This window comes from Amphibalanus amphitrite, unplaced genomic scaffold (genome assembly GCF_019059575.1).
Source record: "Amphibalanus amphitrite isolate SeventyFive unplaced genomic scaffold, NRLGWU_Aamphi_draft 000073F_arrow, whole genome shotgun sequence".
Classification (NCBI taxonomy): Eukaryota; Metazoa; Arthropoda; class Thecostraca; order Balanomorpha; family Balanidae; genus Amphibalanus; species Amphibalanus amphitrite.
Window position 1 is genome coordinate 539971 of NW_024881569.1, and position 14104 is coordinate 554074.

Genomic DNA, 14104 nt, shown 5'->3' on the forward strand with positions numbered 1-14104 from the left:
TGACACCCCCTGAAATACAGCCGTCGGTACCCGATCCATCATACGCCAACGTATGTTGCAACTGGGATGCTCCAGCAGTCTGAGTCCCACCCGCTACCATTGTCAGAACCCGGTGTCAGAACTCAGTGTCAGAGCGTGTCAGTGTCAGTGTCGGTGCGTGTCAGTGTCAATGTCAGTGTCAGTCCCCCGTGGACTCACCTCAGCGACCAGTCGTCCGCCGCGCACCGTCACACCGATACCGGGTCGGAACTCCACCACCACGCCCGGCTCGACCTCGACCTCGCCCGTCTCCGTGATAAGCACATCGCTGCTGGCCACATACGGCGAGTGGGCCCGCTCCCAGCGTGTCCGCTGACTGTAGATGCCTCCCACTTCCGTCTGTGCCGACACCAGCACCAGCGGCACCACCAGCAGCGCGGCCCACAGCGGCACCAGCTGCCGCGCCGCCTCCTCCATCACCAATCGGCGCACGTCCCTGCCGTGTGCTCCCAGGAGCGCGCGCGGCCACCCGACACTGCCCGCTCGTCCGACCGACTGCCCGGCCGTCGCCGACGACCAACCGCCCGCCCAGCGCCGCCGGTACGCAGCGGAGGTTTAAACGTGGTCACGTGACCGGGTGACGTCACAGAGCGGCCAGGTAGGGCGCTCCAGTGTCCAGGTGCGGGGGCTCGGGAGCGACGGCCGCTCGCCGCCGGCCGCCCTGCAGTCGACGACGCACGAGCGGGAGGGGCTCGGGATGTCTGCAGCTCGCAGGGACGACGGCGGGCGGAGGGGGCGGCGCCCCGGCAGGTAGGCACAGGTGCTCTGTCATGCGCGCGCGGTGCCTCCGCCGACTGCAGGGAGAGAGAGAGAGAGAGAGGGGGGGGGGTGGGATAGTGGTGAGAGGGGAGGAACGGGCAATTATCGGCGGAACGACCCGGCACGGGCGGGCGGACAACAAGGGGACTCAGACAGGGAAAGGCAAACACGGGGAGGGGAGGGGTAGAAGGATTACGGGTGATGTGGAGACCGATATGACAGTGACATTCCTAAGAGATATAAATGTGATCGATCGATGTTTTTACTTTCGATCGGTGCTTCCGTCTTAATAATTTGTTTTCTTCTCCTAATTTCAACACCAAAGGACAATTGAAATTGGTTCATAATCGTACATAGATGCGACATTGGTATCGACCATGAATGATCAATGATCATTCATACTTTCCAGCTGTTAGCTAGGTCCTGTTTTACTTCACGCTTTGAGTGAGAGTTTGAGTGAGACACGTCGAAAACACATTTTAACGAATGTGAACACAATTTCCCTGTTTTAATTTTCCACTTCTCTTAATGGGTGCATTTAAAGACATTGAACACATTTTCAAAAATGACCGGACTATATTTGAAAATCAGACGGCGCAATTCGCAGGTACCCTTGATATGTGCCTTTCAACCATTGAAATCAGATGCCACCAATTCTTATGCATCGGTAGCATACCATACAGTACAATATGCACCACAAAAGAAACAAATACACCATTACAAATTACTGGCCGATATCAAGCTCCCTGATATTGCAAACACAGTTACACTCCCTCGAGCTGCAATCGCATGCCCGTCCAATCCCTGAGTATTGCGCCAGTGGCGACATCTATTTCTCCAGCTGCCGGCTCCCTGGCGGGGCTGTCCAGAAGCCTTCATACGTGGCGCCACTGTCGGACAACTCGGGGACGGGACGGGCAATCCCGTCTCGACGCTGACTAGCCGGACTAGCTTTACAAGGCAAACGCTTCTGCGCTACTGGCGTATATGGCGTCACATTGGCGAGCAAGGCTTCGACCATGCCTATTTAGAAGCAAAGCATGACTTTCAAATGCCCACCTTTGGGTTTTGCGTAAACGACAAAAGTATTGCAAACGATGAATCATCGAGCTGCTACAGCTACAGCCTTAACAGCAAACAAAATAGCAAGCATAGCATAAAACCAAGCAAGCAAATGTTCGCACTTCGTATAGAAGCAGCACCTAGCTTTACAGAAGCTTCTCCATTTATTTCATTGCCTTATGCACCACAGCCGATTCTGGGCTCGAACTAGACTAGCATTCTACCGGGCTCCAACACGAGCCACACTACTAGCGCCCCCACTGCCCACCCGCCCACCTCAGCAGCGCCACCTACTGGCTCTGTTCATCCAGCGCTCGGACGGCGGTGAGCAGGGCGGGAACGGTAGGCCGGTCCGGCGGGCTGGTGCTACAGTGCACCAGAACGAGACGATCGGAGCCGTCCACTATAAAGTCGCCGCCCATCTGATGAGGGTCGTCCTCTACACCCGTGTAGGCGGCGGGCAGGGGCCGGCCGGCAGCCTTCTGGCCGCCGTAGTACTGGAGAGTGCTGTGCTGCCATACCTGGTGAGAGGAAGGGGAGGTGAGTTGAGAAGACAGAGGGGAGGGAAGCTGAAAAGAGGGGAGGAAAGCTAGACGGGAGGGGAAAAGAGGAAAACCGGCGGGGTGAAGTGAGTTGTGCGGGATCCAGAGAGGGATGGGTTCGCTAGATGGGATGGAAACACGCAAAAAGCCCCCATGACTGATGACAATACAGCTACTTCCAATAAACGAATATTTTTTACTATGTAAATTGTAATTACAAATCGGTCAGCGAGTACCGACTGCAGTTAGAAGCCTGCGACCTAACACCGTTCTGTGTCTAACCGACCTCTAAAGCGTCATCCCACACCATCTCCACCGCACCCTACGAATCCGACCTCCCGTCGACTCTGTATGTAGCCGATCTATCCATTCACACAAACACAGCTTCCCGGCCAGCGGCGGCTGAGCGGACGCCCCGGAGGTATCGGGCCGGTGTCGACCACAGATGTTCCTTCCCGGGCTCAGTTTAGAGATCCACATGTGACCGCGGCGGGTGGTGTGTGGAGATAAACCGTCTACTGACGGTAGGAGCGGAGAAATAACAAATGCACCGGAAGGTGTTGCGGGTGGGTAGGGATCAGAGAAAAATAAACAGCAGGGAGTGTGCCAGACTGAAGACGGCAGACTAACACGATAGGGGATCGTATAAGGCGAAAAGGCATCGAAAATGAAGGTAGAAGGTAGAAGAGGAAATGGGACAGGTTATAACTAGGACAAAGCAGAAGAGTGAGTGAGCGCTGTCAAAAAGGAAAATTAGCCATAAAAAAGGAACACCAGCCCACTTCTATTCCCCCGTAAGCGAATAATACGTAGCCAATCAAAAGTGAACAGAAATTCACGACAGTCATATTGTCAATAATGATCTACATCACCGCTAACCCAGCGGCGGTCGGTATATATACCCCTACCTTGGCGATGGACCTGGCCAGTCCGAGGGCGCGGTACAGCTGCCGCTCGGGGTCCAGCAGCAGGGGGAACTCGCAGCCCGTATCGGCCAGCCAGCGGAGCGCCCCCTCCCGGGCGCCAAACGAGACCACCAGCACAGAACAGCGCAGACGACCGAACTCGGCCTGTGGAAAGAGAGGAAGTTAGGGAATAGGGAGGCATTATACCGGTCACGGTACCTATCACGCTACATTTACAGCACAACGTATACACATGAATGAGTCATGACAGTCACCGGACTGACCGTGCTATCTTAACGGGAGAGACGACGGGAGGGGGCACACATCGAATGTGTTTATCGGTAGCCAACACATACACATGAAAACAAAAATAGCTCATATCCAACGCTGACAGATACGATAAAGGGCAACCGAAACACTAGGGCTATCGAACGGTGCTTCGAGGCCGGATGGCAAAAAAAAAACAGGACAAAGCCCCGGGATGTCAGCGAACACAGCATTACATAGAAGGACCGCTCATCTGCCCATTTCCCACCTTCTGCTGCTGTATCTGTGCCACGTGATCTCGTCACGGAAGTCAGGCGAAGTGGCGGAGCAGCACCAGCAGCCTAGTTCCCGGTGTGTCCGCCAGGCGGCACTGCTGTCCGCTGAGCGCGTCCGTCAGCTGCAGAGAGCACGGAGCGGGAGAGAGCAGCGGAGGCGGCTGGCGGCCGTCGGAACCCAGCCGGCCGTCCAGATCGAGCACAAAGTGGTCCCACTCACTCTGGAAATGGACGGGTCGGAGGCAGATGATATCACAGAGAAGAGTTCAGCGGAAAACCGAGTACCGGGAAACGCTGGTGCAAAAACGTAACAAAATAACCCATAGACCAGCAATTTCCCGTAAAAATAGGTCAAAAAGCATATTGCGGGTGCCTCACACCTCCCAAAGTAAAAACAAATGACATTCTGAGGAGCGAACTTTGTGTACTTTGGACGCCACGTTGCGAATAATGCCGGTAGTGCTGCATAAATAGTGGGAGCAAAGTCCACCATTCCAAATGTTACCGTTCTATGTCAAACTGAGTCACTAATCACTATATTGCTGAAGCTTCATTGCATAGCGGTTAATGTGTCTAGACGTTCAAAAAGGTGGCAACTGGCCAATCAGCTGATGTGATCTGTGATCAAAACGCCATATCGCGAACGAGCCAAAGGCGAATCATGGGCGTTGATGTGCTACAGTTCTCGCCCTGTTCCTAGAAACATCCTATTTCGTAGTCAATTCAGTGCCTAATCCCTGTCAAGATGATGGAGAACAATTCCAGTCGCGACATAACGGTAGACCTATTGAACACTACTCGGCACTCTGCAGCTGGCACTCAGCTACACAAACAACATGACAAACACAGCATGTGCTCCCTAATGCAAAGGCGTCCGTTATATCGACATCAATAAGCGAGCTTAAATATCATGAGCAGGAAAAACAATAGAAAAATAATGCGAGACAGCAGGACTGCAACGATGTGTCTCGTAGTCTTCGCATGACTGAAGTCATTGTGATTAGCTAACAACAATGCCATAGATGGAGCGCGGAGCGCTTACCTCTCGATCAAAGATCAAAACATCCTCCTCATCACTCACCTCCACGTCTAGCAGGTGTTCCATTGCGGAGAAGATCTTCCGGCTGCCGGGCTGACCGGCCTGCCGTCGGACCAGCTCATCGAGCTCCTCCCGTGAGTGGACCCCGCAGCTGCCAGGGAGGGAACAGCTCGCGGTTAGACGGTGGACAGTGGGTGGACCCCACAGCCGCCGGGGAGGGGACACATCTCGCGGTAAGACGGTGGACAGTGGGTGGACCCCACAGCTGCCAGGGAGGGACAACTGGCGGTAAGACGGTGGACAGTGGGTGAACCCCGCAGCTGCCGGGGAGGGGACAGCTCGCGGTAAGACGGTGGACAGTGGGTGGACCCCGCAGCTGCCGGGGAGGGGACAGCTCGCGGTAAGACGGTGGACAGTGGGTGGACCCCACAGCTGCCGGGGAGGGACAACTGGCGGTAAGACGGTGGACAGTGGGTGGACCCCGCAGCTGCCGGGGAGGGGGCAACTCGCAGTTAGACGGTGGACTTGTAAATATTTGGGAAAGTTTTCAGGAGAGGCGTAACGACCCAAGGGGTGTTCATATAGCAAGAAATCTGACGAGATTTAGCTCTTGACGGACCAGTCGGTTTTATAAAAATCGACTTATTGACGGATCAAACTTAGTCCCAGTACTAGCTCCCACTGACCTTTCGAAGAGACGAGCATACGCCCCGATTAGCTTCCCGAACATTCCGATCTTGTTGCTGATGAATTCATCGAGGGTCACTGAAACATGATTAATTGTCAATCTAATACGTCCACATTAGCGTCGCCACGGGGGGGCAAGCGGGGCAGCTTGCCCCCCCCCCCAACCTCGGACCGGGCACCCCCTGAGATCGATACAGATCCGATGAGATTTTGGAGTCGGGAAAAAATGGGGGTACCTTTCTGAGAATGTCTGTGAGGTCAGACTCGGTTGGAGCGTGCAGTTTAAACCAGAGTCTGACTCGCAGTCGCCAAAATCTTCAAGACTCCGAGTCCAGACTCGGAAATGTCAATGCTGTGATTCATTCTATGTTCCTAGTTCGTTCTTTATTACATTTTACAGCTGATTTTCATAAGTTTTGGAGTGCTGACACAATTTTCGTTCAAAGCGTGAAACGAAATCTTCGGGGCCTTTCTCAACTCTCGTCAAATGTCTGCGAAATGCTCAATTACCGTACAAGTGTCGCAGGGCTCATGAGCTTGCTTTAAACAAAGGCTCCTAAGGAGCTCCACTGAGCCCTAAAGAAGCTTTCAGAGGGCCCAAACGGGCCTCTGAAAGTCCCACTGGTGTCCATGTTCTCTGAGGGCCCATACAGGGATCTTTGAGCCTTCGAACATTTCTGAGAACCTTAACTGGCCTCTGATAGTTCAGCCAAACTTTTGAGGCGACAGACTATGCTAACCCCAAGTCGGCATCTGAGGGGTCACAGCTCACGTGTCCCTCTGAGGTCCGCAACACATGTTTATTATGTCCCTACGTAAGGTCCTTAGGGATTCGACACAGACCCCGAGGGTTCACACTGTTATCCGAGGGCTCCAGGCTCACCCTGGGCCTAGTCTCTTAGCGCCCGCCGCCCACACTGGCTTCTGAGGGCCCCACCTTGGGCTCGGAAAGCCCTAAAGCACCACGTACACGTAAATATTTGAGGTGACCCACGCCGATCTCCGGGATCCTAAGCATGCTTCTGAGAGTCAGCACTGACCCTGAGTGGCCTGAAATGGCCTGGAAGTCCCAAACCTATCTCTTCTAAGGGATCCCTTGCTGCTATGCCGTGCGTAACTTTTGGTTCCGTTTAACAGTTTTTGTTCGCGTTTGCAGCGCTTCCCTTCACACGAAAAACGAGAAACTTTTGTTCACACTTGAGTGAACAAAACACTTCCTCTCATTTGAGCAAAGATGAATTACTTCCGATTCACACTTCAGACATTCACTCTCCGCCGAATGCCCAACTTAGCTACGATCGGTGGCTGGGATAAGTCCTATGCATTTCACGTAAAACCTCTGCATGCATGCGTGAATGGAGGTTTTAGCAGGGTGATGCGATTAAATGGAGCGTTTTTCACCTTTTTCTGGGTAATGATCATGAGCGTCGAGCGTCTACACAGCGGCCCTCTGCAGTGCGTCGGCAATCGCAGCCACTATATACTATAATTCTACCAGTCGTTTTTGTCATGAAATTTCAAAATTTCGAATTTTTCTGTAAAAAATTACATGTCATAGCTAGAAGAAAACCTTTGTCACCATCGGATTCCTCGCACCATTGCGCGTCGAGTGATATGTAGAACGAGTGAGTAAAGACTGGGGAAAGGCAAGTTTTAACACAAAAGTTGATTTTGCCCCCCCCAACCGAAAATCTCTGGCGACGCCTATGTACGTCCATGACGCGAATTGCTGTCATCATCTTGTACCGTGATTGCCAGGCACGACGCAAAAAAAAAAAACGGGTCAAGTTTCGTTAAAGAAACAAAGAACGAACAGCGTACACGGAGCAAGTGTTTTATTCTCCTCAGCCAACCAGTCTCTCCCAACTCTGCCAAGTTCCTCAGCCGACTAGTCTCCTACCTTTGGTGAGCTCCTGCTCGGCGGCTGCGATGGTGGCCTCTATCGTTTCGGCGAGGACCGCTGCCTCGGTCAGCACTGGCTCCACCGACGGCATCGTGGCCGCTCTGAGGGTAGGTTGACTCGGGAGTTGAGATTGCTGTCGCACACTTCACAGTTAACCGCATAAATTGGATAACATAAACGTCAACTCAAAGAGTAGCACAGTAGGAACGGATATACAGCAGACGTCCTGCGTCCGAAAAGGTTCGCTGCAGCCACAGCGTCGGCACCACCCTTCATGACAGCAGCAGCAGGACCAACAAATGCGAAAGGCGGCAACAATATCTCAGAGACTGGATGGATATGTTACCCGAAAACTCTCTCAAACCATCGAGCATCCCGGAGAAATGCAGACAGGAAAACGCATTTCACAAATCGAATACCCACCCAAACTAACCTTCCCTGCCGGAAGCTTCAACAATGCTCAGACTTGGCTATTGTCCCAGGGTGCGGCCGAACGTTACAGATCAACAGAACGATCGTATTTCACTAGAATACCGACGAAGCTGCCAGCCAGCAGCCAACCGCAGTCTACACAGAGTCGACTCGCCAGCTGCTCCCGGGCTACAGCTGGCACCTCGTCGGTAAGGTAAGCAAACTCTCCCGGCTATCGGCATCGCACATATACCCTCAACGCATCTGCGCCCGCGATATCGATCTTTTCTAAAACGGACGGAGAACACACACAGCCACAGGAGCCAGATACAGGACACGATAAGGCCGACAGCGCGACAGCGACCGTCCTCCGCCACGAACTCACCTCACGTCAGGAGAGAGGCACAACGCTCGCCGAGCCGTCACTCACGAGACTGAGCAGTGAGCACTGAGCGTTGAGCCGCAGTGATCCGTACTGAACAGTGCCCCATGCGTAGAAGCCCTCCCCATCCACTCGACTGGCCAGATAACCTACCCGCAGGGCACTCGATGACTGATCTCTGACAGGCACAGACACTCGACTTGAGTAAACAACCAATGTTACACAACGCACTTTGAACACCGTGTGTTTATAACGTGCACGGTGTAATTAGAAGGCGATGTTGAGGAGTGGTGCAAAGTTGCAAGTCACGCAGGAATTCAGATCACTGAGTGGCTGACGGGGTTTGGGATGCAGATCAACAGTCAGCAGACTGAATAAATTCACGTCTAACGAGTTGAACTATCCACATCCGTGCCTAACTACGTCCATATGACACGCGGGACGCCCGATGAATAACAGGGCAGGAGATGAGTCGCAGTGGTTGCAATAAAGGCCAGATGAGGTCGGTACAGAGAGCGCAATATAGACTTGGACACGTTTAGCGACCGTCTTCTCAAAATTTGCGATCTACCTCGACCTGTGCAGCAAGCTCTGCTTGCGTGGTTTATGACCTCGGAAATCCGCTCATCCAGATCACTCAAGCCCCGTCCACTGTCGTGTCAAATTACCAAAAGTGTCAGTCGCTTTACTTATATGCTGTTTGAATAAAAGAGTTTGAGTTGGCTCTACTTAGTGAGCCGATTGTAACCTCTCAAATACTTCACCCTCTCATTATCAGAAAAGAATGAATCAAAATGAAACAGGCACCAATAACGCCATTAGCTGCTTCGTGTCTTGTATTTTCGTCTATTGCATCATTCACCACAAACAAATCATGTGTAACAATCAAGAACCGTTCGTTGAGATGAAGTACATTTCCGGTCACAGTTCCGTTCTATTCGTCGCAGACGGTGAGGTAGTCTCCCTGGCAGAGGGCCCAGTTGATGACGTGGTGGATGTAGTTCTCCTCCAGACTTCCACGCAGCAGGTGGGCGCCCGGGCCGCGCGCGAAGATGCCCACGTCATCTCCGCCGTGGGTCTCCTTGGGCAGGTAGATGCCGGCGAACTGTTTGTAGTGCGGGTCGCGCCACTCGGCGTCGGGCCCGGTCTCGGTGAGGGCGGCGCGCTTGGCGTCCTGCTCCTCCTTGGTGCGGGTGCCGCCGGGACCGTTGGCGTACTGCAGGATCGGGTACGGCAGGCTGGGAGGCGGGCCGCCCTTCTGCATACCGCCGGCCAGGAACGAGGCGGGTCCGTACATGTCCAGGCCGCGCTCCGGGTAGCCGTTGATCTTGAAAGTGTGAGCGTGGTCGGAGGAGACGACAATGAGGGTGTCCGACTCGTCGGTGTTGTCCACAGCGTATTGGACGACCTCCTCCAGCTCGATCGTTTCGTCGATGGCCGTGTACGCGTTGCCGTAGTGGTGCCCGTGGTCGATCTTAGCACCCTCCACGAACATAACGAAGCCGTTCGGTCCACGCTTCAGGATCTCCAGAGCCTTCTTCACCATCTCGGTCAGGTTGACATCGTCGGGGGTCTGGAAGGCGCGGTACTGCATGTGGCTGCGGCTGAACAGACCCAGCACGTAGTCAGCAGAGGTGGCGTCGAAGTTGTTCAGCTCATCCTTGGTGGTGAGGTAAGCGTAGCTACGTCCCAGAGAAGCCTGCTTTTCCTTCCACTCCTGGATCAGGTCACGGCCATCCAGACGGGAGCCACCCTCGACCTCCTTCGGCGTGAACTTGCCCCAGCCGCCACCGAAGGCGACGTTGATGTCGATGCCCTCACGCTCAACAAACTGGGTGGACAGGTCCTTCATGACGTTCTTGCACGAGTCCTTGACGGGTCCGGTCATCCATTCCATGGCGACGAAATCAGCGTCAGACTCCCAGGTGCGGTAGGCGGTGTGGCCGAAGGTGGCAGCGGGAGAGGCGTGTGTGATACGGGCGGTGGACACCAGACCGACCCACTTACCGGCCTCCACGCCGTAGCGGAGGATCGACTTGGGCGAGGAGGCCTCGTTGACAGCATCGCAGTTCCAGATGAGGACGGAGCAGTCGACACCGACCGTGAGGAAGTTGCCCTTGGCGCCGGTCAGGTAGGCGGTGGCCGTGGAGGCGGAGTCGGCCGTCCAGCGGTCGCAGTTGTACGTCTTGGAGAGACCAGTGTACGGGAACTTCTCCCACGACAGCATGGTGTGCTCGGGAATATCAGCTCCGTGCAACAGACCCTTCTGCTTCCTGGCGGCGGCAAGGGTGTGGATCGACATGCCATCTCCGATGAACAGGATGGCGTTCTTGGCCTGGTGGTGGTACACCTTGTCGTTCAGCTTGGTCTGGATGATCTCCTGGGCGATGCTCTTCCAGAAGACCGAGTCCAGCACCTGACCGGAACGGGAGAGAGAAGCGCCGTTGTTGAGGCCCATCTTCTCCTGGACCTCCTTGTAGGAGGAGCCCCAGACCTCGTGCATCTCGAGCTCATCCTGGTCCTCGACCTGGGAGTCGAGAGGCACAGAGGCCACCAGGACCAGGAGGGCAGCGGCCACGAGCAGCTTCATCCTGAGGTGGTGATGCCGTCTGCTAAAGTGCAAACGATGATGCTGACCGGACGGGCAGAGCGGCTTATATACCGAGGATAATGGTTAACAAGTGTGTCCACTTCGGCTAACCAGGACTGGCATGACCACTGGGAGTTAATCGCCTAGTCTCATAACTTCCTTGTAGGTGTGCCAGATATACATGCCTGCGAATAATAATAATAAAGAAAATATTGATTGTATATGTAAGAGCATATTATAAGGTGCCTTAGACATCTCCTATGCATCTACCCAGTACCCATACCTATTCACTTCTCAACATAAATGGGTAGCGCTATGCATACCTACCTACTTGCTTTCGGAATTAAGAATTGACCACAGGCTTTTGGATGCTTTTCGAGGTCATTATGTAGTTGTCGTTGCTTACCTCTCGTCAAGAATGACGCATTTTCATATAGTTCCAGCTTCCAGCGTCCAACACGAAGGTGATTACGTCCACTTTGTGGGAAGGTTTGTGCATTCAGGATGTCATCCTGAGTTGATCTTAATGTTAATGTTAACCCGCGCCCCGGTTGGCCTCTTCAGCCAATGAGCCAACAATTCACCATGGCGGCGGGGCCCATTTGGTCACACCAGGTTACCTCGGAAAGTAAGCAATCTAGAAAGACGCAGTAAAAAGCAATAGATAGCTCGCTATAAGATCTTTCAGAAATACAATGGTAATTTTTCGATCAAGTCATTGCTGAGGTCACTGGAGGTCATCAAAAGTAAAACTATCACGAATTTTGGTTCCTGATTTTGACAGCTTTTCAAAAATCGGCACATTCGTCAGGAACCAATAGAGCTACAGCGCCATGGAAAGGCGCATATGTACAATAGCTCTTTAAAAAGGCCTTTCTGATTGTTGTTCTCAGATTTGACCTAAGGTCAACGGTTTAGCCTCCAGAGGACAAAAACTCAAAATTTGACGTTTTGCGGTAAAGATTTTCAGTAATATCTTTTGACAACAAGTCTGTATCGTGTTGATTTTACCCGCATCGCGTTTCCCTCGTCAAGACGCGTCGAATGAACCAATACGTTGACCTAATAAGGTCAACTAAAAATTTGACCTCAGGTCAAGGTCACAGAAAAGATAATGTTGCATATCAATAGATTCGTTCAGCCGAGCTGAACACATCCATGGCGTTTTCAGCGCTCTGGCATGATTCTATCTATAGTTATTGTCAAAAAAACTTTGGGAGACGTTTCATGACCTGAGATGACCTCAGGGGCATAAAAGGGATCAAAGGTGCAATTTTCCGATTCAGTGTGCCTTGTTCACCTGCTTACCGATGTTTGATGATGTTTTCGTCCAAAAGAAGTAGGTACGGCCATCCAGGTATTTAGTGGTTGGTTGCCAACATCACAATAAGCGATCTGCATTGATTAACCCGCGCCCGGCTGGGGGTCCTGGATTTCCACGCCCTGCTGGGGGGGGGGGGGTGTTTGAACACCCCCCCTTGTAACTCGGCTCCTGGGCCATGTAGCGATACGCGGAAGGCGGCGTTCGAAAGAGCGTCAAAAATAATGACGAAATCACTTCGGTCAATTTTTTGGTCAGGTCAAAGGTCAGGTCACCAGAGGTCATTGAAGGCAAAATTTCGCCGATTTCCAGGTCGAATGTCGAAAATTTCCAAGAAGCCAACGCATAACTCGAGAACCAATAGAGCTACAGCGCTGCGGAAAAGCGCATTCGATAGCCCTATTAAAGCCCTTTCTGAGTAATTCTCTCAGATTTGACCTAACGTCAACGGTTTTGCCTGCAGGGGGCAAAAACTGCAAAAATAACGGTTTTTTTTTTCGGAAACAGTTTTTCTGCAATAACTTTTGACCCAAGCCTTGTACGAGCTTACTTTTACCGGCATCGTGTTCCTCTCGTCAAGACGCATCGAATGAACTATAAGTTGACCTTGAAAGGTCAACTTGAAAATTTGACCTCAGGTCAAGGTCATGACCTGACCGGAAAGGTCATGTTGCATATCAGTCGATCCGTATCGTCGAGCTGAACACATCTAAGGCGTTTTCATCGCTCTAGCATGCCTCTATCAAAAGTTATTTGCGAAAAACTGTTAGATACCATTCGTGACCTAAGATGACCTCAGGGCATAAACAAGGGTCACGGACACCATTTTCATGTTCAGTGTGTCTAAACCACTTGTAATTCGGTGTTTGAGAGTGTTTATAATGTCTTTTCTCCAAAAGAGGCGCATTTCAATTTTCTCCCATTGACTTATAATGGGGAGGTCGCAAAATTGACCTGACCTTAGGTCATCGATATCAAAATTCTGAGATATACATTTTGTACATGCTATTGCTCTTAGCAATCGCTGAAAGTTTCAAAGCGATCGGTCACTCGGTGTAGCTATGACAGACATTGAAACTTTTTATGAGGTAAGGTCACTTCAAGTGACCTGGTGACCTGACCTTGAATGACCTTGGTCTGAAATTTTCACAACATGTGTAGAATTGATGTATGATAAGGTGTACCAAAAACGGCGGCGCTCCGCGCCGCCGTTTTTGAGATATTCGCGAAAAACCACAAGGGGGTGTTCAAACACCCCCCCCCAGCAGGGCGCGGGTTAATGTGCCTAATGGCTGTTGAAAACCATTGCCGAAGTGTGTGCACGAACCCTCTTCTCATTTCTATTGAGACATTTTACAGGAGTGTCTCTGTCATTCAAAGTTATTACACCAAAAGCACATAGGCAAACCAACCACTCTTTTGCTGGAGGGCCGTACATTTCAATTTTCTCCCATTGACTTATCTTTCGCCGGCCGACGGGGTGACGCCCCCCCCCCCTGTAGTTTTTTAGGTAATAGCTCCGGACACGCCAGCGATAGAGAGCTGAAACTTGGCATACATGAACTTTGATTCAAGCCAGATTTTGTGACACCAGTCGTATTTTCAAATTTCATGGCAGGTCAGGTCACTGACCTATGACGTCATAAGTGAACCTCTGCACAGTCCTCAGATGTCGCAACTTCGCAACGCGCTCAGTGTCAGAGGAACTTTTACAGGAAGATGAAACTTACAGGACGTAGTATCATCCAGAGGTCTCACAACTTGTATATCTCAGATTTTTACTAGAGGTCACACGAGGTCAGGTCGGTCACGCGACCTCACCATTATAAGCCAATAGGGAAACATGAAAACTGCTATTTTGGCGCCGGGAACGATCTCAAAACGGAATTCAGCACACGGAATCGTGATGTCATGAACTCCTT

General features: G+C 52.1%; 3 protein-coding genes across 3 annotated transcripts; all 3 read right to left on the bottom strand.

Annotated features, from left to right (window-relative positions):
• Positions 1 to 1359: 1359 nt before the first annotated feature.
• On the bottom strand, positions 1360 to 8438 carry LOC122379175. Its single transcript, XM_043361145.1, has 7 exons — positions 8425 to 8438; positions 7476 to 7579; positions 5575 to 5653; positions 4931 to 5039; positions 3843 to 4070; positions 3311 to 3472; positions 1360 to 2381 (listed from the first exon to the last, which is right to left on the bottom strand). The coding sequence occupies exons 2-5, from the start codon at positions 7567 to 7569 to the stop codon at positions 3885 to 3887; spliced, it is 468 nt and encodes a 155-aa protein (XP_043217080.1). The 5' UTR covers positions 7570 to 7579; positions 8425 to 8438; the 3' UTR covers positions 1360 to 2381; positions 3311 to 3472; positions 3843 to 3884.
• On the bottom strand, positions 2151 to 3573 carry LOC122379213. Its single transcript, XM_043361220.1, has 3 exons — positions 3559 to 3573; positions 3311 to 3472; positions 2151 to 2381 (listed from the first exon to the last, which is right to left on the bottom strand). The coding sequence occupies exons 1-3, from the start codon at positions 3571 to 3573 to the stop codon at positions 2151 to 2153; spliced, it is 408 nt and encodes a 135-aa protein (XP_043217155.1).
• A 767-nt stretch (positions 8439 to 9205) lies between the features above and the next one.
• On the bottom strand, positions 9206 to 10861 carry LOC122379214 (alkaline phosphatase-like). The gene has a single exon (XM_043361221.1). The coding sequence runs from the start codon at positions 10859 to 10861 to the stop codon at positions 9206 to 9208; it is 1656 nt and encodes a 551-aa protein (XP_043217156.1).
• Between the last annotated feature and the right edge of the window lie 3243 nt (positions 10862 to 14104).